We start from the raw sequence: 26,508 nt of genomic DNA on the forward strand, positions 1-26,508 counted from the left end.
GATGCCAAGTAATAAATATGCAATGTCAATATTTGATGCCCGGTAGTATCTGAAAGTTGTTACTCGAAAGCATTTCAAAGACGACATGCAGAAGTATTAGTATTTGAAAGCCGGCATGCAATAGCATTCGTATTTGACTATATTTGCTAGCTAACATGCAAAGTTTTTTTTTTATGATTTCACTAAATTTGACAGATGGCATGCAATGGCATTTAGCGTTCAAGCACATTAAAGTAATTGGCATTCAAAACATTTGTCTTTAATCACCGGCATGCAATAGTGTTTACCATAATCTGATAAGATGGAATGGAATGGTATGTAGTGTTTGATAATAGTCATGCAATAGTATTTACCTACCTACCAGTATTTTATAGCAGACATGCAATGGTATTTAGTTTATGACTATTTTAAAGTTGCTAGCTTATGGCATTTTATATTTGACACCTTATAAAAAAAACGAAACAATCAGAGAGACTGTCTAATGAAAGTCTAAAGCACCCATATTTTGTGGTCGATTTTCAAAATGTGTTGGAAAAAGCTTGTTTCAGCTTTAGTGTCATTTTCTCTGACCACTTTTGGACTGTGATGTCACCTCAGTCTGTCATCAAAGAGAACTGCCATAGGTCAGTGCTTTCTTCCGACATACGCTTTGCCATCCCGGGTCAAGGCATCTTCTTCTGTGTGAACACCTTCACTCTGACCCAGAGACCCTTGCAGGCTGAGCCACTTCCCAGATGCGAGCCATTCATACAGTTTGTTTTCCTGCACAGATTCCCCAGCATCACACCCCAAGGTTTGGTTCGTCAACAAAATGTTCTCCACGCACTGGGCCAGAGGATAGCCTGGAATGAGAATAAGTGCAGGCTGAGATCACACGAGGAACAATGCGGAATTATAAAACTACAGTCACCCACAAGAGCAATGAACTAAACTGAATGACGGAAGGACCACAGAACTCTGACCTTACCTTCATACTCTCATACAGTAGTGCCTCGCAAGACGAAAAGAATCCGATCCGGGAGTCTTTTCGTCTTGCAGTTTTTTCGTCTTGCGAAGCAAGCCCATTGACGGAGTAGCGCTATTAGCGCTACTGGGGGGGGGATTAGCGGATTTGCTGCTAAAATGCTTTTAGCAGCTTAGCGATTAAGAATAAGGGGTTTTGGAGCAAAAAAAAAATTCGATTTTTTTCGTCATTTTTCGTCTTGCGAAGCAAGCCCATAGGGAAATTCGTCTTGCGAAGCGCCTCTGCAGACGGAAAACTCTTTCGTCTTGCGGGTTTTCCGTCTTGCGCGGCATTCGTCTTGCGGGGCACCACTGTAATTTACCCCCAACTTCTCTCTCTAACAGTGAACTTGGGTGGTTGAGTGCCACTCAGTTTGGATGGAAAACAGGTCCGCACAGACATGTAATAAGTGTTGGAAACGTAAAGAAAAAGAAGGTTCATTTTACCACATGTGGTGGGAATGCAAGAAAGTGAAAGGCTTCTGGGAAATGATATATAACGAGTTGAAAAAGAGTCTAAAATATACTTTTACAAAGAAGCCAGAGGTCTGTCTGTTAGTTATATTAGGAAAGGAGATTAAGAGACAGGATAGTAAGTTTTTCCAATACGCAGTGACGGCTGCAAGGGTGTTGCTGGCTCAGAAATGGAAACAACAGGAAATACCGACAATAGAAGATTGGAGATTGAAGTTGTTAGACTATGCCGAATTGGATAAGATGACTGGGAAGATTAGATATTTAAGAGACCAAAAGTTTACAGAAGACTGGGGAAAATTTGTTGAATATCTGGAGAGTATAAGTGAGGGCCAAATAACGCTAGACGGTTTTAAAAGAGCACTGTGAAAACGTGAGAGGTATTGTTAAAAGGGAATTGAGGAAAAAGATTTAAATAATGACAATATAAACAAAGGAAATGCGTAAATTAATAATGACTACGAAAGATTTATGGAAAAGCTGAAGGAAGTTCAAAAAAGAAAGATTAGGAAAATTTGAATGTGAAAACAATGTATGTTTTGTTTTGTTTTTGTTGTAAATTAATAAAAATTATTAAAAAAAAGAAAGAAAGAAAACAGGTCCGCACAAAAATAAGGTTGTGGTTACTATATTTTCTTGGGGGAAACCTCCACTCTCCTCCTGGAAACAGTGCTTGTCTATGGAAGAAGAGGCGATCTCAGCAGCTAGGATTGCTTTTTACAAGACGCTGTAACTCTGGTTACATCCAAAACGAGGCTAATGTTGGCACTCTCTACATAGAGCTGCACAGAGCGCAGAAACTTCACCACGTACCAAAAAGAACAAAACTTCAATAAAGAATTGGGAAAATTTATAATTTATTTAAGAAACCACTGTAAGCAGATGAAAACATTAGCAGGATTGCAATAGCACTCGTAAGGTAGCAAAGACTATGGACAAAATGGAGAGACATAAAATATGGACTGTGAAATAATATGCAGTTGAAAAGGATAGCAATAGGACCCATGGAGGGGATGCTGGGAAGTCCAGAGATACAGAAAAATCTCTAAATATGGCTATGTCATTGGTAAGTAAAACCTCCGCGAACGTCCACCCCGCCAAGCGTCGATTTTGGCGAACGTCCGCGGCAAACCCGGAAGTACCGGAATGGGTTACATCCTGGTTCGCCGCTCGCATATGCGCAGAAACGCAAACCGCTCAGCACATGTGTGCAAAGCAGCGCTTTGTCAAGCATCCCTTTCGTTGAGCATCCAGGGCTCCAGAACGGATCCTGGACTCAAAACAAGGTACCCCTCTTAGGTGTGTGACATCATACTGGGTTCATAAGGAAAGGGTTAACTAATTGTAAAATGACTAACCAATGGGAACCCAAGGGGCGGAGTTAACTGTGTATAAGGTTTGAGCACAGAGTTTTTTGAGTTAGAGTTAAGGTGGTTGAGAAGACAGACTGGAGTTAGAAGAGACAGAGAAGATAAGTCTGTCGGTTGGGCTAGTCTAGTCTAGTGTGAGAGACTGAGAGAATGTGTTAAGAGGAGTCAGTCAAAGAGTTGAGATAATCAGTCAGAAGGTAATAATAATAATAATAATAATAATAATAATAATAATAATAATTATTATTATTATTATTATTAATACCCCGCCCATCCGGCTGAGTTTCCCCAGCCACTCTGGGCTGCTTCCAATCAAGTGTTAAAAACAATACAGAATTAAATATTAAAAACTTCCCTAAACAGGGCTGCCTTCAGATGTCTTTTAAAGAGAAGATAGCTGCCTATTTCCTTCACATCTGAAGGGAGGGCGTTCCACAGGGTGGGCGCCACTACCAAGAAGGCCCTCTGTCTGGTTCCCTGTAGGCCAGTAAAGGAACTAAAGTTAAGATACTGACAGGAATATTATCTGAGAAACCATAAACTGGTTAATGTTTGTAAAATAAACTTGTTTATTTGATTCACTTTCAACAACTGTCTGGACTCAGTGTTTTACCCGTTGGTGGCAGCGGGAAAGTGAACACAGTGGTGGCACAGGAATCAATAGACCGTTAAACGCTTTGTGATAAAAAGGAGCAGCTCACCTATATGTTGCCTCTGATGGTGAATGAGACTCCGATTGGCGCTAAACCGTTTCCCGCACTCCAAGCAAGCGTAGGGCTTCTCGCCCGTGTGGACGCGCTGGTGGGTCACGAGGTGGGTGCGGTTGGCAAAGCACCGCCCGCACTCTGCGCACTTGTAGGGCTTCTCGCCGGTGTGGACGCGCTGGTGTTTGACGAAGGCCGAGCGGTCGGCGAAGGCTTTCCCGCAGTCCGGGCACCCATGTGGCTTCTCGCCCGTGTGGCGCCGGTGGTGGCGGGTCAGGTGGGACGGGGAGCCAAAACATTTCCCACAGTCTAGGCACCGGTAGGGTTTCTCCCCCGTGTGGGTCCTCTGGTGCCTGACGAACGTCGAGCGCTCCGAAAAGCACTTCCCGCACTCGGCGCACTTGCATGGCTTCTCCCCCGTGTGGACGCGCTGGTGGCTCACCACGTGCGACTGGCGGGCGAACGACTTACCGCACACCAAGCACTTGTAGGGTTTCTCGCCCGTGTGGACCCTCCGGTGGCTCCCGAGGTGTTCCTGGCGGGCGAAGGTTTTCCCGCACTCGGCGCACTTGTAGGGCCGCTCCCCCGTGTGGACCCTCTGGTGTTTCGCGAAGACGGAGCGGTCGGCAAAGCATTTCCCACACTCGGGGCACTTGTAAGGTTTCTCTCCCGTGTGGACCCTACGGTGCTTCAGGAGGTGGGACTGCTGGACGAAACTCTTTCCGCACTCCAGGCACTTGTGGGATCGCTCCACGGCGTGGATGCGCTTGTGGCTCACCAGGGCCGACGGGTCGGCGAAGCACTTGGCGCACTCTAAGCATTTATAGGGTTTCTCGCCCGTGTGGTACCGCCGGTGGATGACGAGCTGGGACTGGCAGGCGAAATGCTTCCCGCACTCCAGGCACTTGTAAGGGGTCTCCCCCGCGTAGATGCCCTGGTGCCTGGCCAGGTGCGCCTTGCGGCCGAAGTATTTGTCGCAGACCAAGCACTTGTAGGGCTTCTCCCCGGTGTGGACAATCTGGTGGCTCATCAGGTGCGAGTGGCAGCCGAAACACTTGCCGCATTCCAAACACTTGTAGGGCTTCTCCCCCGTGTGGATTCTCAGGTGCCGCGTGAGGTTCGGTTTCTGAGTGAAGCGTTTGCCGCACACGGTGCACAAGTGCTTTTTCCGGGGGTTATCTGCAGAGAAAGAGAGAGAGAGAGAGAAATCACCTGAGAAGGAGCCTCAGAAAGCATATGGACAGAGGTGAGATTGTTGTACAGTGGTACCTCAGTTTAAGTACAGTGGTGCCTCGCAAGACGAAATTAATTCGTTCTGCGAGTCTCTTCATCTAGCGGTTTTTTCGTCTTGCGAAGCAACCCTATTAGCGGCTTAGCGGATTAGCACTATTAGCAGCTATTAAAGGTTTAAGAGATTAGCGGATTAGCTGCTAAAAGGCTATTAGTGGTTTAGCGGCTTAGAAAAAGGGGGTGGGGAGCAAAAAAAAAATCTCAAGACTTGCAAGACATTTTCGTCTTGTGAAGCAAGCCCATAGGGAAATTCGTCCTGCGAAGCACATTGAAAAATGGAAAACCCTTTCGTCTAGTGGGTTTCCGTCTTGCGAGGCATTCGTCTTGCGGGGCACCACTGTACTTAATTCGTTCCGGAGGCCCGTACTTAACCTGGAACTGTTCTTAACCTGAAGCACCACTTTAGCGAATGGGGCCTCCCGCTGCTGCCGTGCCGCTGGAGCCTGATTTCTGTTCTTATCCTGAAGCAAAGTTCTTAACCTGAAGCACTATTTCTTGGTTAGCGGAGTCTGTAACCTGAAGCATATGTAACCTTAAACGTATATAACTTGAGGTACCACTGTATACACAAAGATGGAAAGATACAGCGCTACCTGCTATGCATTAATTGTTGATAAAATTATTGGACTTAGCTGAGGTAGCCAAGGTAATGGGCGTAACTAGAGAAAAATCTTTTTTTAAAAAAATATTTTTTATTAGGAATTTCAACATAAGTCATCAAAATCAGATCATCCTCATTCCCCCCCCCCATTTTTCCCTCCCCAAGAAAGAAAAACCCACCCCCCACCCAGACTTCCCTCAGCTCCTCTCTCTGGTTTTTCAGCACGTTATTCACTGCATGTTATAAAATTGTAAAGATCCTTAATTTCTCCATCTATGTGTTACCAATAAAAAGTTTGTGAGTGTTTATTCAAAACCTGCCAAGGAGTCCAATTCATTAATTAGAGAAAAATCGCTACAGTGGGACCTTGGTTTACAACCGTAATCCGTTCCAGAGGTCCGGTTGAAAACCAAAACAGGTTGTAACCCAAGACACGCTTTCGCCAATGGGGCCTCCTCCCAAAAAATTGGTTGTAATCCATAAAAAATGGGTTGTAATCCAAAAAAAAGGGACGCACACTTCTGGGTTTGACGTGGTTGTAATCCAAAACGGTTGCAATCCAAAGCGGTTGCAAACCAAGGTACCACTGTATTGACATTTATTAAGGACCGGAAACTTCTTTTGGATTTTTTGTGTGAAAGAGAAAATGAACTTGTAACTTCTGGATTTGTTGAAGATAGGAAAAATATTGGCTCATAGGAAATAGAAAAGTTGGATGTTTCAACAAGGCAAGAACTTTAAAAATGAATGGGGAAAGTTTGTAATTTATCTACAAGACCACTGTAAGCAGGTTAAAACATGAGCAGGATTTTAACCACACTTGCAAAGTAATGGAAAGTATAGATCATTCAGAAGGATATAAATTTGGATAAGTATTGATATGCAGTTGTAAATCTTATTAGGACCCGTGGAAGGGATGGGGAGAAGTCAGGAGATTCAGAGTAATCTTGATACAGTACAGTGGACGCTCATGTTATGCTGAACATGATCCGTACAGTAAGCACATTTGCAACCCGCAGCGCCGCATCTGCGCACGCGCTGGTTGCGATTCGGCGCTTCTGCGCATAAACCCGGAAGTAACCCATTCCGGTACGCCCGGGTTCGGCTCAGTGCGCAACCTGAAATCGCGCAACCCAAAGTGTCCATAACCTGAGGAATGACTGCATTTGGATTTTGAACGGTTTTTTTTGCTGTAAGTTTATATTTTTTAAAAATCAAATAGAAAAAAGAAAATTTGGATGTTAATGAGTGATTACTATATAGTGGTACCTCTGGTTACGTACTTAATTCGTTCCGGAGGTCCGTTCTTAACCTGAAACTGTTCTTAACCTGAAACACCACTTTAGCTAATGGGGCCTGCTGCTGCTGCCGCGCCACCAGAGCACAATTTCTGTTCTCATCCTGAAGCAAAGTTCTTAACCCGAGGTAATATTTCTGGGTTAGCGGAGTCTGTAACCTGAAGCGTATGTAACCTGAAGCATCTGTAACCCAAGGTACCACTGTATTTAGCTGTAGGACAGAAGTCTTTTTTACTTTGTTCATTTACTTTTTTTCTCTCTCTCTCTCTCATTTCCCCCTTTCTTTTCCTTTTCCTTCTTCTTCTTAATGTAACAATGAGGAAAAAGGCAGCTGTACCATTTCTCAGAGCGAGATTAGAGACATCACCAAATTTGAAGAGTACGCACAGCCAACACAGGGCTGCCAACACCCTTGGCCGGGCTCAAACCAGTGCCTCACCTGAGCAGGTGTCAAAGAGCTTCCTTCCATCTGGAGAATCGGGCACACAGGGCTCCTCCCCTTGTTCCAGGCGGCAGATGAGGCCAGGCTTAGGAGCTGGGTATCCTTCTCAGGAAGAGAAGAGGAATGATGAGGATGGTTTTCCTGTGTTTTGGATGCTGGGAGTTGTTAGGAGTCCCCTATTCACCTCAGAAAGCTGCTGTTTAATACTTCACCCCTCTTTCCCAGGGAACTCTGGGAAGTGTAGCTCTGCGAGGGGAACAGGGGTCTCCTCACGACCCTCAGAGCCCTTAACGCACCCACATTACCCAGGATTCTTAGGGGGAAGCCATGACAGGTGGCCATCCAACCTCTGGTTAAAAACCTCCAAGAAAGGATATTCCAGTGGTGGGCGGAGCCAGGGCAAAAGTGGGCAGGGCAATGCATCTACATTTTATATTAAAAAAAATGTTATCAATACATTTTATATTTGTATTGGGAACTAATTGTACTCTTACACGGTAGTCTCTCTCTCTCTCTCTCTCTCTCTCTCCCCCCCCCCCCACACACACAAACACATCCCTCCATCCAGTTAAGCAAAAATAAAAACATAATAATAATAATAATAATAATAATAATAATAATTTATTTATTATTTATACCCCACTCACTCTGGGTGGCTTCCAACAGAATATTAAAATACAATAACCTATTAAACATTAAAAGCTTCCCTAAACAGGGCTGCCTTCAGATTAACTTGCAGTTTTGTAAGAGTATATATTTACAGCAGATAAATAAATGAGCAAGTTAACTGAGCTTGCGATATACAGAAGGTATTAAAAAAACAAATTTATGGAACCGCTGGAGGAGGGGGAAGGGAGTCAAATTTCAAAACGTTAAATTGGTTGCAAAACTAATGAAATGTTTAAATTTGAAAAAAAATAAAAATAAAAAATGTTTTTAAAAAGGAAGCAAGGGTCTCTCTCAGAGTTCAAGGGTTATTGTTACAAATGTTAATTAATTAATTAATTTGTTAATTAATTAATAGATGCATTCCAGCCAGGAAAAGAGACTCAAGAGTGCAACACACTCTTTGTGATTTTATGTTGTGAGACCTAACGGTATAGGGTGGGATACACCGGTTAATTTAATAAAATAAAAGTAAAAGCAGGGATATCATGCGGTGTGGCCTTAGAAGAGTTCTGAGGGCCACACAGAGACAACTGGAGGGCCGCATTTGGCCCCTGAGCCGGACGTTCCCCACCCCTGACATAAGTAAATCTGAAGGAAGGAAGCAACTTCCCTAACGCAGGAAGGACTGGGGAGACGGGAGAAGGAACTGACATAAATCTTATATTTTGAAGCCACCTTTGCCAACCTGCGGCCCCTCCAGTGTTTTGGATCCCAACTCCCAGTAGTGACAGCCTTCGCACACCTACCCCAAGGAAGAAGGAGTTCCTTACCCAAGGAGGCCACATTCCCGTAATTCTCTATCATGACTTCCTTGTACAAAGCTCGTTGGTTAGGGTCCAGCAGATTCCACTGCTCCTTCGTGAAATACACGGCCACATCCTCAAACGTCACCAGGCTCTGCAAGAAGAAGAAGGAGAAGGAGAAGAAGAAGAAGAAGAAGAGGAGGAGGAGTTTGGATTTGATATCCCGCTTTATCACTACCCGAAGGAGTCTCAAAGCGGCCAACAATCTCCTTTCCCTTCCTCCCCCACAACAAACACTCTGTGAGGTGAGTGGGGCTGAGAGACTTCAGAGAAGTGTGACTGGCCCAAGGTCACCCAGCAGCTGCATGTGGAGGGGCGGGGAATCGAACCCGGTTCACCAGATTACGAGTCCACTGCTCTTAACCACTACACCACACACAAAGGATCGTTGCTCAGTCTCCTGCGCCTGGCAGAAATACTTTCTCGCTGGATCTGAAACAGAGGTGGGGATCCCTCCCCCCCAAAAAAATGCTTTTTGGGACTCCCATCACCACCAGCCAACATTTCCAGTGGTCAGGGCTGACGCAGCACCAACAACTAGAGGGCCACGGATTCCCTAGCCCTGCTGTATGATAATGTCTAGGCAACACGATGACCATATATATATATATGTAATAGACCATCTTTATAGAATTCCTTCAAATCATAAAAAGTTCAGAATGAAATCTGAGACTAATCTGAAAATCTTTAAATGAAGCAAGGTACTAAACTTTGTACGGCGGAAGACAAGCTGTGAAGCTTTGTGTACTCAACAATGATGTCCAACACTGAACAGTAATTCCGGATATTGACTACTGTTTCGCAGAATTCGTCATCAGCGTGGTGGGTGGATATAGAATGCTTCATAAAATGGAAATAAAATAAATTATACGTCCGATGACCTGCCTGCCATATCACTTTACAAAAATTATAAACTAGAATACAAACAGTAATGAAAAAGAGTACTGACAGGGAACTGCCATCAGTGCCGGAGGGAGAGAGCAAAATCCAGAGGGATTCCGGAGAGCGTCCCGGGATTGGGAGAGGCAGCCCATCTTCTGGGGAAGAGAATCAGCGTAGCACCAGTGGAGAAGGGGGGCAGATGGGGGAAGCGGCGAGTTGGTCCCATGACTCCTTGCCGGGGACCAGCGGGGAGAGTAGGGGTCCTCCGCTGCCTACGCCCTCCTTGCGCAGAAGGCTTTCGTGCAGAGAGAGTAGGAGGAGACTAGGCGTCAAAGAGCTTCTTTGCTGGAAGAAGTTTAAGAAACGCCCACTGACGGATTCTGCCAGCGATTGAGACAGCCACGGGTAAGTGGCTGTCCAGACAGAAAAGGTTCACTCAGGCAACCCAGCCAGGTGTTTGCACCGGCTTACGCACGAGCAACCCCTAGAACCATTACAAGTACATACCCCTTTTTATTTCGAATGAATGTATATAAATGAAAATATATCCACCCACCACGCTGAATGTTGAATACTAATGGACGGCTTTGGGGCAGAAGCTGTGCAAGGTTCCAGGAGACTGCTGGCAGAGTGACTCATTCAACTCTTGACAAAAGTTCTTCATTTCCTTACTGGAAATTAAATATTGTGCACAGATGTTTGCTTACTTCCCAGAAAGTGTCATTTACTGTCAGTCCCTGGGATTCTGAGCTTAACGCCTATTAATTTGCTTGCTTTTCAGCAAAGTGTACTAAAGCTGTCACTGGCACTTGCCTATTTTCTGAATATAAAAGGAAGTGTTACAAAGAAGTCAAAGGACAAATAATTGGACTTTTACAACACAACCCTACGCATGTTTACTCACAAGTAGCTCCCACTGATTTCAACAAGGCTTTATCGCATGTAAAACGCAAATGTGTGTTTGCAGTTTCTGTATTTCTTGGTATAGGACACAGAAGCTGAAGGTCTTGGTCTATCACAGGCTAAGTCAGGGGTCAGCAAACTTTTTCAGCAGGGGGCCAGTCCACTGTCCCTCAGACCTTGTGGGGGGCCGGACTATATTTTTTGGGGTGGAGAACGAATTCCTATGCCCCACAAATAACCCAGAGATGCATTTTAAATAAAAGGACACATTCCACTCATGTAAAAACACCAGGCAGGCCCCACAAATAACCCAGAGATGCATTTTAAATAAAAGCACACATTCTACTCATGTAAAAACACACTGATTTCCGGACCGTCCGCAGGCAGGATTTAGAAGGCGATTGGGCCGGATCTGGCCCCTGAGCCTTAGTTTGCCTACCTATGGGCTAAGTCAACATTTAAAGACTTTCCCCAAACTTTCATAACATCAATGGCATATATATATATATACATTCTTGAAGAAGGAATCTCCATTCTGCTAGATGAAAGGAACCATACACAGCACACTGAAGCCAGATTATTTTTTTTTAATGGTTTAATATTACGTTCTTTTATTTTACAAGCAACAGCAACAAAACTAACAAGACTTCCACTTCCATTCATAACGAGACAGACAGAGGTTAAAGTCAGCAAACCAGGAGAGTCAACAGAACTGGCCCTCCAGCTCTTAATCAAAATTCAGCAAATCACACATCTTAAAGCAATAGCTGATGACCGAGGCAGGAAGGGCTTGTGATATTTGGCAAGCCCCTTTCTTACAGCAATCACATCGTAATTAGGCTCCCACTTTGCAGATAAAATCTTCCTGCTAAGCTGTCAAAACCTAGAGGACTCCAGCAAATCATTTTTATTGAAAGTAGAATTTGAAATCAATAAGTAATTAGGGTAACACAAGAATTGGCTCGCCGGATCAAACTCAGATTTACGTTCCATGATTGGCAGGAGGGTTTCAGGGAGGCAGTCTTTCCCAGATTTGGGGGATTAAGCCTGCAACCTTCTACACATGCAAAACCGATGTTCTAACACTGAGTCCGATAGTAAAAGGTAAAGGGACCCCTGACCATTAGGTCCAGTCGTGACCGACTCTGGGGTTGCGGTGCTCATCTCGCTTTATTGGCCAAGGGAGCTGGCGTACAGCTTCTGGGTCATGTGGCCAGCATGACTAAGCCGCTTCCGGCGAACCAGAGCAGCACACAGAAACGCCATTTACCTTCCCGCCGGAGTGGTACCTATTTATCTACTTGCACTTTGACGTGCTTTTGAACTGCTAGGTTGGCAGGAGCAGGGACCGAGCAACGGGAGCTCCCATGGACCATTCCCTAAATACGCAATTTCAGGGATTTTGTCTCCCCGCTTCCTGCAGGAAAGAATGCTCTGCTCTTAACTGCTAGCTCTCTCTCTCTTTTAACTCATTAAATATATATCCTTCCCTTCTTCCCAAAGCTGCTTGGGAATGCAGAGGAGGCAATCTCGGGTCTTAGCCATCAGCCAGGGAATCAAATGTCGCTGGCAGGCTTCACCTCCTGCCTCCTGGCAAGAGCGTCATACCAAAAGGGAGACTGATGGGCCAGTGGGTAGAACAGTTGCTCCAAGGCTTTGCTTTCCTCTTCCCTCCACATCCTTCATCCTTTTGTGCCATGCCTACTTTATTGTGAGCCTGCAATGCAGGGATGGTCTTACCTTTTCATATAGCTGGACCATAAAGAAGGCTGATCGCTGAAGAAAAGATGCTTTTGAATTATGGTGCTGGAGGAGACTCTTGAGAGTCCCATGGACTGCAAGAAGATCAGACCTATCCATTCTGAAGGAAATCAGCCCCTGAGTGCTCACTGGAAAGACAGATCCTGAAGCTGAGGCTCCAATACTTTGGCCACCTCATGAGAAGACTCCCTGGAAAAGACCCTGATGTTGGGAAAGATGGAGGGCACAAGGAGAAGGGGATGACAGAGGACGAGATGGTTGGATAGTGTTCTCGAAGCTACCAGCATGAGTCTGACCAAACTGCGGAGGGCAGTGGAAGACAGGAGTGCCTGGCGTGCTCTGGTCCGTGGGGTTATGAAGAGTCTGACACGACTAAACGACTAAACAACAACAACACAGTACAGTCGTACCTTGGTTTTCGAACAGATTAGTTCTCAAACATGTTGGCTCCCGAACTCCGCAAACCTGGAAGTGAGTGTTCTGGTTTGCAAACTATTTTTGGAAGCCGAACATCCGGAGGGAGCTTCCTGCAGCCAATCAGAAGCTGCACTTTGGTTTTCTAATGTCTTGGAAGTCCGTTCAAGGTACGACTGTACATACATACGCTATAGAAGTGTTAAATAAAACCCCCATTGTGTGCATTCCTGGGTACCAGGCAATTGAAAGTATACTACTTATAAACATGGACGTTCTCCTCTTAGCAATCATGGCTAGTTATTGAATCTTCCATGAATTTTTCGAATTTTTTAAAGAGATGTAAACTAGCAGATAACAACTATCAAGTCTCAGCACCAACACCCAGAATTATTGGGCAGCTGATAGTGCCCTGGGCCTCTTCTTTCCTTCCCCACCGCTGCCCCGTGCTCCACAACAAGGCACACCCAACTTGGTCTAGGGAAGCCATCATTTCAAATCCTGCCATTACTCCAGCACAGCGCCACTTCTCAGCATGGTGGGAATTTTAAATGCTGCTCTCTGCAAAGAAAAAAACCAGCACAACACAGGCAGAAGGCTAAGCCAGAACCTGTCTCAGTGCTACACTAGTTTTCTGTTTGCAGGAAGCATTCAGAAGCTGCAAAGCACACTCACAGCTGCAGTATAAACTCTGTCATGCCACCTCATTTTGCTGCACAAAACATACAACACAGTCTCGAGAACTGGTCCCACGAGCGTGGTGTCACAAAGGCTGACCTGACTTCTTTAAGGTTGCAAACTGACTCGGGCTCCAGTCCCAACAACTAAAGAGGGACTTAAATCCAAGTAAACCTTTTCCAGATTGCTCTGAAGGTATAACATGCTTTCAAAGGGCCTTGGCACTTTACAGAAGAACCTGTAGAAGCTGTACTGTTGGACTACAACTCCCATCATCCCCAACAATTGGCTATGCTGGCTCGAGAATGCTGGGAGTTGCTGTCCAACACGTGCATTGCTACAGTAGAGAGGTCCCTGCCCCCAGAGCCATACAATCTAAACCTGGACAGAGATACAAGGAATGGGAGGCACACAGATAACAAGAGATGCAGATGAGCAACGAAAGTGACACACGATGCATTATTTTTATAATTCTGTCAGCAAGGAGAAGTGTTAGAGACAAGACGTTAGATTTGTGTCTCCTGCTTAGAAAAAAAAGATCCATGCCTGTTTTGTTTTCACACCACTGCGGCAGAGATATTTACGATGTTGCAGAGATTTTCCCTTCTTTTTACGATGTTGTCATCAGCAGGCAACGATACGAGACGCTGGACAAAGTGTGCTCTGACCCACAAAAGCTCATGGTTACGCCTTAAGTCTTTAAGGCGCCTACGAGAGTCTGCCTGAGTTAGGATCGGAGGTCAGCGTTGGGGAACTTGCACGCACACATCGTGAGGGGACATGCCTCCAAGCATGGCTTTTATAGCACTGCAGCGCCAGCAGGGACCACATCAGTCACACTCTCACACACACAAAATTATGATGCCGCAAACAGCCAAGGACGCAACAGCTCTCTCTCTCTCTCTGTTTGTGCGTGTATTTCAGAGGTGGATCTGAGACTTCAGCATGCAAAATCGCGAGGATCCGAGTCTCATCAAAGTGCTGGATCCGTGGCTTAAAATATAAACAAATGAAACCATGCAATGACAGCAGAAAGAGATATATAACTAGACACACACAGCTGATTCTGTTTTTCTGGTTTTCCTGCTGCTTTTTCCAAACTAAGACAGAAGCACTTTCAGGATCTACAAGGTTTATCTTTTCCCCGCCATTTTAAGAGATTATATTTGGTCTCTCTCTCTCTCCCCCCCCCCTTTGCTTTTCTGCCCCTCCTTCTCCCCACACCCAGGCACGCCCCCCCCCCTTTTCCAAGTGCACAAGGAAATGCAAAGCTCAGCCCCTTCCTTTCCCCCTCTGGGTCTATGAAAAAGGGTGGGGAGGGCACTCAAGCAGACAAAGGAGACACCCCCCTCCCATTCCCCCCAAGTTGCAAGAAACATAACCCCCCCAAAAAAGCCCCTCGCCCCCCCCCCCCGCTCTCAGTTAATGCACTCCCCTCCCCTTTTACCTGCATTTGCAAAAGGTGGGTTTCAGGCGCTCCTCCGGACAGTTTCCGGCTCTTGCAACTCAACTCACTGACGCCCCCCCCCCCTTCTGTCCTGGGGATGCTGCGCTCACGCGCTTCCCCACGCCCCTTTTCCAGCTCAGCCAATCCCTCGGCTTCTTCGCACCCATCGCGGCCAATCCACTGTCGGGATATTGAAGACTCCGTACCCTGGAGGGGAATGGAGGCGGGGCTAAGAGCCCACTGGCTGCTGGGAATCGTAGTCCTTGTTCTCCCCCCTCCAGCTGGTCCCCAGCGCCTTCCTTTACCCTGCGCTTGTGAGACTTGGGTTGTTGCTTTCTAGTTTTTAAGCCGTTTTTCGGCCGGCAAAGCACTCTGTAGGGTTGGAAACGAATAGAATATAAAATATAAAAAATATAAAAAATATATAAAATGCTGCTGCAAAGGTAATGAAGATGACCTTAACAATTTAAAACTGCAGCAGACGAAAACAAAATCCCAAACAGGAACAGCCTGTGCATTTGTGTTTTGGTGCAAAATCACTGGCTTTTTGGGGGGGTGGAATTCAGCCCTTAGGTATTATTTAGATAGAATGAAGTGTTCCCTCCACACACAAAAATATGCTGATGCCCTTTTTTCTCAGGCTGCTTCCATATGTCTTTATTTTTTAAAGACGTTTTTAATAAGGATTTCTATTTTTAAAACAAGCTACAGCAACAAAACAGAAAAGATTTAACAATGGAAACAAATCCATGAAATGCCCATTTTGCTGCTGGCGCACAATACAAAATAAAACGCATACAAGAAAAAGCAGGCAATCCCACCGCCCCCAGAAAGCAAACAAGCTCACCCCAACAACTTTTTATTTACCTTCTGCTTATAAGTACATTTTTAAAATAGACAAGGGTTAGGAGCTTGAGCAGCAACCAAGAGAGGTACTCTAACCACTACACCCCATGACCACCAGGTAAGTTGCCTCTGTGTACACGGCTGCCCCTCCTCCAGTAACACAGGCAATCTTCAAGGGAACACAGCGGACAACAGCTGTGACATTCAGTACAACTTGGTCTTCTTCCAAGCTGAAAATGTCCAAGTCCTTGTGGGGGGTGGGAACCCCTTTTCCATGGGCACCATCCACAGCAGCGAGCTAGAGCAGCCCCACTGCCTCCAAATTATTAGATTAGCTTCTCTTGAGCTGTACAAAAATAACTGCCCCACCTTTCCCCTCCCAGTCCAACTACAGGGATGCCACCACATGGAGGAGGGAAATTGGCCGATGGACAGAGGTGGTCATCTGTCAGTCGAGTGCTGTGGAGCAGATGAAAAACACAAGTTCACTGGTGTTTGCTGAGGGGTGGCAAGTCTGCAGTCTGAAGGTGGCTGATATTCAAGACCAGAGGCCACCTGATCTCTAGGAATGAACCTAGCGGATGTTGTGTGGGCCCGGGGGGAGTCAGTGGAACTACAGTGGTACCTCAGGTTAAGTACTTAATTCGTTCCAGAGGTCTGTATTTAACCTGAAACTGTGCTTAGCCTGAAGCACCACTTTAGATAAGGGGGCCTCCTGCTGCTGCCGCACCGCTGGAGCCCGATTTCTGTTCTTATCCTGAAGCAAAGTTCTTAACCTGAAGCACTATTTCTGGGTTAGCGGAGTCTGTAACCTGAAGCGTATGTAACCTGAAGCGTATGTAACCCGAGGTACCACTGTACACAACTTTTTAGAAGACATCTGAAGGCAGCCCTGTATTGGGAAGTTTTTAACGTCTGATGTTTTGTTGTGCTTTTATACAGTGGTACCTCGGGTTAAGTACTTAATTCGTTCCAGAGGTCTGTACTTAACCTGAAGCACCACTTTAGCTAATGGGGCCTCCTGCTGCTGCCACGCCGCTGGAGCCCGATTTCTGTTCTTATCCTGAAGCAAAGTTCTTAACCTGAAGCACTATTTCTAGGTTAGCAGAGTGTGTAACCTGAAGCGTATGTAACCTGAAGCGTATGTAACCAGAGGTACCACTGTATATGCTGTAATCTGCCCAGAGTGGCTGGGGAAACCCAGTCAGATGGGTGGGGTATAAATAATAAAATTATTATTATATAGAAGTGTTTTTATATGAAGTCATACGATTTTGTTTCCAAATCTTGTCACCACTGAACTACAAGTTTTCCCAACACCTGTTTCAGTGATAATATAGGGTGTAAAGGTAAAGGACACCTGGCAATTAAGTCCAGTTGTGAACGACTCTGGGGTTGCAGCGCTCATCTCGCTTTACTGGACGAGGGAGCCGACGTTTGTCCGCAGACAGTTTTTCTAGGTCATGTGGCCAGCATGACTAAACCGCTTCTGGCAAAACCAGAGCAGCGCACGGAAACGCCGTTTACCTTCCCGCCGGAGTGGTACCTATTTATCTACTTACACTCTGATGTGCTTTCGAACTGCTAGGTTGGCAGGAGTAGGGACTGAGCAACGGGAGCTCACACCGTCACGGGGATTCAAACTGCCGACCTTCTGATTGGCAAGCCCTCAGCTCTGTGGTTTAGAGACCACAGCACCACCCGTGTCCCCAGTATAGGGTTTAGAGCACACCAATGAATAAATATGCAATTCTGAGTGTTGTTTGCATCTCTCACCTCACGTCCTTTGACGTCCGTTCTCTATGGCAGAGGTTCTCAAACTGTGTGGCAAGAAAGGATGGCAAGTGTGGCAGGAAGATTCAAGGACAACCAAGGTAACATTTAAACATTTCAGTGTAGGTATACAACCAGAAACAGTAACCATGACTCTCTTCAAGAACATTGGCTGTTCTTCCACGACATATTGTTGTGAACAGAGTTCTCAACTCTGACAAATATGAAAGATGAGAAAAAAGGAAGGAGATAAGAGTTTGTCTCAAATCAAATGAGATTAGCCAGAAAAAGCAAGCTCACACCTCTCACTGAGTTTGCATACCTACTTAAGGTGCATATGTAAGAGGCTCATTCATAATTAAATTTTGGGAATGATTCATGTTCTTATGTAGCTCCTGGTATGCCCCACAGAGGATCTTAAGGTCCACAAACGACAACATTTTGGAGGTCCCAGGTCACAAGGTGGTTAGATTGGTCTCAACTAGGGCCAGGGCCTTTTCAGTACTGGCCCCTACTTGGTGGAACGCTCTTTCACAAGAGACTAGGCCCCTGCAGGACTTAAAAACTTTCTGCAGGGCCTGCAAGACAGAGCTGTTCTGCCTGGCCTTTGGTTTGGACTCAGTCTGACCCTTATGTTTCCCTCCCCTTATGGTCTTGATTTATCGGCTATTTTAAAATGAGGCTGCACTTTAAATTGCATTTTAACCTGTATTTTAAATTGGTTCCCCACCCCTTTTCCCCTATTTTGTTTTTACTGTGATTTTATTGGTGTTGGCGGGGTATTAATAATAATAATAATAATAATAATAATTATTATTATTATACTTGCCGGTGTTCCACAGTCACATTATAATATAGCTGTGGGACGCGGGTGGCGCTGTGGGTTAAACCACAGAGCCTAGGACTTGCTGATCAGAAGGTCAGCAGTTCGAATCCCCGCGACGGGATGAGCTCCCTTTGCTCAGTCCCTGCTCCTGCCAACCTAGCAGTTTGAAAGCACGTGAAAGTGCAAGTAGATAAATAGGTACTGCTCCGGCGGGAAGGTAAACAACGTTTCCGTGCACTGCTCTGGTTCACCAGAAGTGGCTTAGTCATGCTGGCCACATGACCCGGAAGCTGTACACCAGCTCCCTTGGCCAATAAAGCGTGATGAGCGCCGCAATCCCAGAGTTGGCCACAACTGGACCTAATGGTCAAGGGTCCCTTTACCTTTATGTTGTAAATCAAGTTGTCTCTTTTCCTTTTTCCAATAAAAAAATGGGTGCGCCCCACAGCAATTTTTTATTCTGAAAGTGTGGCCTAGAGAAAAAAGCTTGAGAGCCGCAGCTCTACTGTATGGGAAAAGGCTTGGAAGTGTCATAATAATTCTCATCCACGTGGGCTCTCTCGTGGCAGATAAGGGCTGACGTCGACGGGAAACATTCGCCACACATCAAACACGTATAAGGTTTGTCGGCCGCACAGGTCCTCTGGTGCCTCATAAGGTCTGAACTTTGAACAAAGCATTTATGGCATTTCAAGCATTTGTGGCTCCTCTCGCCCGGGTGAACTCTCTGGTGTTTTGCCAGGGTGGAGGGATCAGCAAAACACTTCCCACACTCCGGACACTTGAAGGGCTTTTCTCCCGTGTGGACTCGCTGGTGTCTCTCGAACTGCGGTTTGGAAGCCAAGCCTTTCCCGCACTCCGAGCACCGGTAGGCCAAGCTTTTGTGGGTCATCTCTCCCGTGTGAACTCGCCGGTGTTTCGCAAACGTCGAGGAGTCGGCAAAGCGCTTCCCGCACTCCAAACAAACGTAGGGCTTCTCCTTTGTGTGGATTCTCCTGTGCGTGGCGAACGTGGAGTTGTGAGCGAAAGACTTCCCGCAATCCGCGCACTTGTAGGGTTTCTCTCCCGTGTGGACTCTGCGGTGAGTAGCAAACGTGGAAGAATCGGCAAAACTTTTCCCGCAGTCCAAACACGTAAAGGGCTTCTCCCTCGTGTGAGATCTCTGGTGCCTCGCAAAGATTGCTCTGCGGGCAAAACTTCTCCCGCACTCCACACACGCGAAGGGTTTTTCTCCCGTGTGGACTCTGCGGTGCGTGGCGAGCGCCGAGGAATAAGCGAAGCATTTCTCGCACTCGGCGCACCGGAAGGGTTTCTCCTTCGTGTGCACCCTCTGGTGGTTCGCCAGTTCCGACTTGCGAGCGAAAAACTTCCCGCAATCTAAACACCGAAAAGGTTTCTCCCCAGTGTGGACTCGCTGGTGGTTGCCGAGCTGCGACTTCCACGTAAAACATTTCCCACACTCCGCGCATCTGTGAGGCTTCTCCCCTGGGTGGATTCTTCTGTGTGTCACAAAGGCTGTGGAATAAGCAAAGCATTTCCCGCACTCCAAGCACTTATAGGGGTACTCTCTCGTGTGGACCTTTTGGTGGGTGACGAGCACCGACTTGTGAGAAAAGCGTTTTCCACATTCGGCGCACACGAAGGGCTTCTCTCCGGTGTGACTCCTCCGGTGCTCCCCGACCTGAGATTTCCAAGCGAAACACTTCCCGCAATCTAAGCATTGATAGGGTTTCTCTCCCGTGTGGACCCGCTGGTGGTCGGCGAGTTTTGATTTCTGGACAAAGCACCTCCCGCACACGGTGCACTGATACGGGTACCTGCCTGTGTGGGCTGTCTGGTGGATCACGAAATAGGATTTGTGAGAAAAACGCTTCCCGCACTCCGCGCAGCCGTAGGGCTTCTCTCCCGTGTGGATTTTCCGGTGGCTCGTGAGGTTTGATTTGGTGGCACAGCGCTTTCCGCACTCAGAGCACTGATAGGGCTTCTCTCCCGTGTGGACTCTCTGGTGGATCGTGAACTTTGATTTCTCAGCAAAGCACTTCCCACACTCCAAACATTCATGGGCTTTCTTTCCTGAACGGAAATCCTGACATCTGGCAACGCTTGAATTCTGAAGAAGATATCCCTCCAGAGTGGCACGTGGGTGATTTCCCCTGCACTCATCTGCTGGGGCAAAAGGCAGATAGAAATAGGATTTATTCTAGGAGGTTAAATCGGTCATGATTCATTGGGCCAAGGATTTTGGGTATAATATACAGCTGAGTGATTGGGTAAAATTATGGAAAGAAGGTTTAAAATTTACTGCATGCAATGCCCTAAAAGAAAATGTGATGAAAATGATGTATAGATGGTATATTACGCCTGTAAAGTTAGCGAAAATGTATAAAGTTAGTAATAAATGTTGGAAATGTAAAGAAAAAGAGAGAACATTTTATCACAAGTGGTGGGAATGTAAAAAGGTGAAAAGCTTCTGGGAGATGATATATGATGAGATGAAAAAAATGTTGAAATATACATTTATAAAGAAACCAGAAGCATTTTTACTGGGCATTGTTGGGAGGGATATAAATAGAAAGGAATGTAAGCTCTTTTTATATGCAATAACAGCAGCAAGAATATTACTGGCCCAAAAATGGAAGCAAGAAGAATTACCGACGATTGAAGAATGGAGGATGAAACTAATGGACTATGCAGAACTAGATAAACTAACAGGAAGGATTCGAAACCGGCGGGACCAGAAATTCATGGAAGACTGGAGTAAAGTTACGGACTATTTGAAAAGTACTTGTGAAGATCAGACGACGTTTGCAGGTTTGCAAGAAGTTTGGTGAGGAGTATTATGGGAATTATTACAAAAATGGATAAGGTGAAGGATGATTTGTTAAAAGGCAATATAAAGTTAAGAAATGCATAAGAAGTGGTTAAATCGGTGGATCATCAGAGGTGCTGATGGAAGTCTAAAAAGATTGTATAAGTGAAAAGTTTTGTGGTACACTTTATAATTTATATGTTAAAATCAACAAAACTTATATATATATATAAAAAGAAATAGGATTTATTCTGGAGGAAGGAAAAGCTGGAAACCTGGGAAGAAGGTTGAAAGGGGAAACTGAACCATTAAGAATGTGGCGCTACTGAAATATCAAGTAACGAAGCGGCATGAAAACCCCTCCCTCTTTCATCCCGTCATCCCCATCACACATTTACTCTGCATGGCATCCACCAAAGAATCCTGGGAGTTCTAGTATAAGGGTGCTGGGAACTGTAGCTCTGCCACAGGCCAGCCGGGAAAACAGAAAAACAAATACAAATTTTATTGTCACATGAATTTGGGAGCTAAGGTCTTCAGCAGCCGTTGTTGGTTTAATACAGTGTTTCCCAAACTTGGGTCTCCAGCTGTTTTTGGACTACAACTCCCATCATCACCTAGCGAGCAAGACCAGTGGTCAGGGATGATGGGATTTGTAGTACAAAAACAGCAGGAGAACCAAGTTTGGGAAACACCGGTTTAATGCATCTTAACTGCCCATTTGTCCATGGCGTTTTCTTGGCAGGGATACTGGAGTGGCTTGCCGGTTCCTGCTCCAGGTGGATCACGTTTGGTCAAAACTCTCCACTATGACCTGTTCATCTTGGGTGGCCCTGCACAGCATAACTCATAGCTTCTCTGAGTTATTCAAGGCCCTTCACCATGGCAAGGCAGTCTTGAGAGACTCTTGAGCTGGACCACCAAAGAATTGATGCTTTTGAATTATGGTGCTGGAGGAGACTCTTGAGAGTCCCATGGACTGCAAGAAGATCAAACCTCTCCATTCTGAAGGAAATCAGCCCTGAGTGCTCCCTGAAAGGACAGATCGTGAAGCTGAGGCTCCAATACTTTGGCCACCTCATGAGAAGAGAAGACTCCCTGGAAAAGACCCCAATGTTGGGAAAGATGGAGGGCACAAGGAGAAGGGGACGGCAGAGGACGAGATGGTTGGACAGTGTTCTCGAAGCTACCAGCATGAGTTTGACCAAACTGCGGGAGGCAGTGGAAGACAGGAGTGCCTGGCGTGCTCTGTTCCATGGGGTCACAAAGAGTCGGACACGAATAAACAACTAAACAACAACTGCTCATTTGCCTATTTTAGAACCATGACTTGAGGTATCCCAGAAAATTTTTACTAATCAGAGTCCCAAGAAATCACGAAAGAGTTTGGGGATGGTTGGCTTCCCCTGACCCCTCACCTGAGCTGCCGTTGGAGTTCTCAACTTCATCCAAACCCCGACAATTTGGCACCCACGGTTCTTCCCCTTGTTCCAGGTGGGAGATGAGCTCAGGTTTGGTGAATGGAAATCCTACCCAGGGAAGAAAACAGCAGAGAATGTGACAGGAGATGTGGTGAAACACATCCAAACCCCCAAAGAGGGAACCACACAACCATCACACATATCCTGATATAGAATCATAGAGTTGGAAGAGACCACAAGGGCCATCGAGTCCAACCTCCTGCCAAGCAGGAAACACCATCAGAGCACTCCTTTACAATTGGGGGGAGAACCTCCTTGTCCACTAGGTCTGGCAAGAGTCTTAAATTGGACCCTGTGGCCATTGCTCCCAGACCACACCAATGAGATACAATGTCAGTTAAAACTGCAGCTGCAAAAGAACAATTGGGAGCTTAAAGAAAGCTTCCAATTGTTTGTTAATTTCTTGCTTTAATGTTGGAGTTATATAATACAGTGGAACCTTGGAAGCCAAAAGCCTTTGATCTTGAACTTGAACGTTTCAGCTCGATTGAAACTCGGAAGTGATTGTTCCAGTTTTTGATTGTTCCAGTGATTGTTCCTGCAGCCAATCAGAAGCCGCGCTTTGGAAGTAAAACGCTCTGGAAGTTGGACGGACTTCTGAAACGGATTCTGTTGGGCTTCCAAGGTACGACTGTGTGTGTGTGTGTGTGTGTGTGTGCATATATATATATATGTATATGTGTGTATATATATATATATATATATATATATATATATACACACACATACATACATACACACACACACACACACACACACAGTGATACCTTGGGTTACAGATGCTTCAAGTTGCAGACTCCGCTAACCCAGAAATAGTACCTCGGGTTAAGAACTTTGCTTCAGGATGAGAACAGAAATCTTGTGGCAGCAGTGGGAGTCCCCATTAGATAAAGTGGTACCTCAGGTTAAGAACAGTTTCAGGTTAAGAACGGACCTCCAGAACGAATTAAGTTCTTAACCTAAGGTACCACTGTGTGTGTGTGTGTGTGTGTGTGTGTGTGAGAGAGAGAGAGAGAGAGAGAGAATATACATACATACATATATATATATATATATATATATATATATATTCAATGAATGAAAGAATGCATGCATGCATGCATGAGGCAGTTGCATGAATGATGGTTCTAGTATGCCTAGGTCTTCTCTCAGCCTGGTCTGCCTCAGCCTGTTATGAACAGGGAAGTCTATCAAGCAACTCACCCTGAATTTTTTAAGAGAAAAGGCCCAGTGAAGAAACCAAGTGTGCCATAGATACGCATCATTTCAAACATGCAGAGATGGGCAGGTGGATTTCGAGGCTTCTTGGGGAATGATGCACCAGAATCCTTACCCAACGAGGCCACGTTCCCATAATTCTCCATCATGACATCCCTGTAGAGGGCCCTTTGGTCGGGATCCAGGAGAACCCCCTGGCTCTCCGTGAAATACACAGCCACATCTTCAAAGGTCACCACCGGCCCCTGCGAAGACAGAGAGACCCTCATCTCATTTCCCACCAATGTTTTCAAGAGTAGAGACATCACCTTGCCAACAAAGTTCCGTATAGTAAAAGCTATTGTTTTCCCAGTAGTGATGTATGGAAGTGAGAGCTGGACCATAAAGAAGGCTGATTGTTGAAGAATTGATGCTTTTGAATTATGGTGCTGGAGGAGACTCGTGAGAGTCCCATGGACTGCAAGAAGATCAAACCTCTCCATTCTGAAGGAAATCAGCCCTGAGTGCTCACTGGAAGGACAGATCGTGAAGCTGAGGCTCCAATACTTTGGCCACCTCATGAGAAGAGAAGACTCCCTGGAAAAGACCCTGATGTTGGGAAAGATGGAGGACACAAGGAGAAGGGGACGACAGAGGACAAGATGGCTGGACAGTGTTCTCGAAGCTACCAGCATGAGTCTGACCAAACTGCAGGAGGCAGTGGAAGACAGGAGGGCCTGGCGTGCTCTGGTCCATGGGGTCAAGAAGAGTCGGACACGACTAAATGAGTAAACAACAACATGGCGCAGACCTGGAAGAGGAAGCAGCTGGCCCAGAAGGCACCTTGCCCCACTGACTCAGCCCAGACTCTCCCCATCTCCCCACATCCACAACTCCTCTCCTGTCCTGGCCCTTGATTTAAAAAAAGTTGCTTCTCGAATGTGCCATTTCAGGCTGCAGGTGGAGCAGTCTTTCCACACAGCACAATGCCAGTGGTAGAATAGACTACAACACTTGGGTCACTTCTGCAAGGCCAGCAGGTGGCTTTTGACAGGTGAGCAGGATATGTCATGTGATTGACAGGTGGGTTGCCCCGCCCATCTGTCAAAGGTTGCTCCGGAGGAAGATCTTTATCTCACCCGCTAGAGAGAAAAGGTCCCCGTTGCCCATCTTGAAAGCATTGAAATTATGAGCAAACACAGCCACCAGCTGTGTTAAGAGAGTAGATTTAGGGCATCAGCACTTGAATATACGAGGTTCTGTCCAGGTTCAGAACATCAGGGGGGCTTTCCGGCCAGGTGTGTGTTGTGAGATCAATGCTCTACCTCTACCACATGCAAATTCCACACAATATCTATGTGGCACTGCTCATATTAAAAGCACTATTTTATATTTCTCTCCCACCCACCTCTCATTTAATCCCGATTTGCCGTTTCCTAAGAAAATCCAATAACTCGTTGTTGTTGCTTTTTTTTAAAAAAAGCCCCGTTTGTGATATCTAAACAATAATAAATAATAATAATAATAATAATAATAATAATTTTTTATTTATATCCCGCCCTCCTCAGCCGAAGCCGGGCTCAGGGCGGCTAACAACAATAAAATAATACAACAATAATACAATCAAATTGCAAAATTAACCCCTCACTACTTGGAACTGTCCCGTTCCTTTAACAACAAACAAAAGTGCGCTGAGATCACATGCATGCAAGGCACCTTTAAGGGCTGGTTTTTTTCAAAACAAACGAAGAAGAAGAAAAAGAAAGCTCCTTCAGGAATTACAGCGATCTGAACGTTTATCTTTTTTTTTTCTATTCTCTAGCCACACCTCCTCCCCCTCCTCCGCCATTTTTTGAGGTCACATTTGGTCTTTTCTTATCATTTCCCTCTCTTCCCAAGTACATAAAGGGATGCAAAGTGCAGCCGCTTCCTATTCCCTTCTGGATCAAAAAGCAAAATAAATAAAATAAAATCAATACTGGGGACCCACCAAACAAAGGAAGGAGTCAGCCCCAATTCCCCACGCTATGCAAATATAAAACAGCTCCTCGCACACTCCTTCCAAGTGATGCATTTCCCACGCTTACCTCCATTTAGGACCCGGGAGATAAAGATGTTTTTCTTTCCTGCAGTTTCCTGCAGAGAATGCTCACCGGGCTCTGCTGCCCTGGGTGGAATGTTGCGCTCTGACGTCTCCCGCCCCCTGTCCCCATCTCAGCCAATCACTCGGCACCTTCGCCACCCTCTCAAGCCAATGGGCAGGCCGCATTCCCAATGGCTGCTGGGAAATGTAGTCTTTTTCTTCTTCCTCCAGGACAACATTTTCGCAGGGACTTGAGGGTGTTTGCAGACGGGGACCAGAGCGCTCTGCGCTGCAATATTTTGTTGCTGGCCTTGCTGCAAACAAGCTATGGCTTAAGGCCCCACTCTCTTGGGGGCCCCAAAAAAAATTCAAAGGGGAAAAAATTGGATGTACATTTCCAGAATATAAGATAAAACACAGATAAAATAAAACCTATATACAGAAACAGTGGTTTTGTGTTGTGTAGGCTCCTATGGTGTAAGTCATGGACCTTGCTGCTAGCCTGCTCCCTAAAATATCACTGGTTTGCTCATTTCTATATATAGGGTGCCTACATTCTGCTATTTATAATTATTAGTAGATTGCATCATATATTTACAGGTATTAAATATACCTATCCTTCACAGAACTCTAGCCCAATAGTTCCCATCAATTTGATTTGAACTGATTTTATAATTAATTGATTTTAGAATGCTGTATTATTTTACTGTTGTTAGCCGCTCTGAGCCCGGCTTTGGCTGGGGAGGGCGGGTTAT

General features: G+C 45.7%; 1 protein-coding gene across 4 annotated transcripts; it reads right to left on the reverse strand.

Moving 5' to 3' along the window:
- Positions 1-26,368, reverse strand: LOC310670327 (uncharacterized protein). Of its 4 annotated transcripts, XM_083425510.1 has the most exons (7): positions 25,758-26,368; positions 23,807-23,936; positions 22,411-22,521; positions 8,621-8,747; positions 7,179-7,283; positions 3,548-4,729; positions 1-842 (listed from the first exon to the last, which is right to left on the reverse strand). In XM_083425510.1, exons 2-7 carry the CDS (start codon positions 23,825-23,827, stop codon positions 625-627), a joined length of 1,764 nt encoding a protein of 587 aa, XP_083281636.1. In that variant the 5' UTR covers positions 23,828-23,936; positions 25,758-26,368; the 3' UTR covers positions 1-624. The 4 variants fall into 4 exon arrangements, with proteins under 4 accessions (XP_083281636.1, XP_083281637.1, XP_083281635.1 ...); XM_083425511.1 differs by lacking the exons at positions 22,411-22,521; positions 23,807-23,936; positions 25,758-26,368 and adding an exon at positions 14,739-14,858; XM_083425509.1 differs by lacking the exons at positions 1-842; positions 3,548-4,729; positions 7,179-7,283; positions 8,621-8,747 and adding an exon at positions 18,624-20,346.
- Positions 26,369-26,508: the final 140 nt, after the last annotated feature.

This window comes from Podarcis tiliguerta, assembly GCF_965153285.1.
Source record: "Podarcis tiliguerta genome assembly, chromosome: 2".
Classification (NCBI taxonomy): Eukaryota; Metazoa; Chordata; class Lepidosauria; order Squamata; family Lacertidae; genus Podarcis; species Podarcis tiliguerta.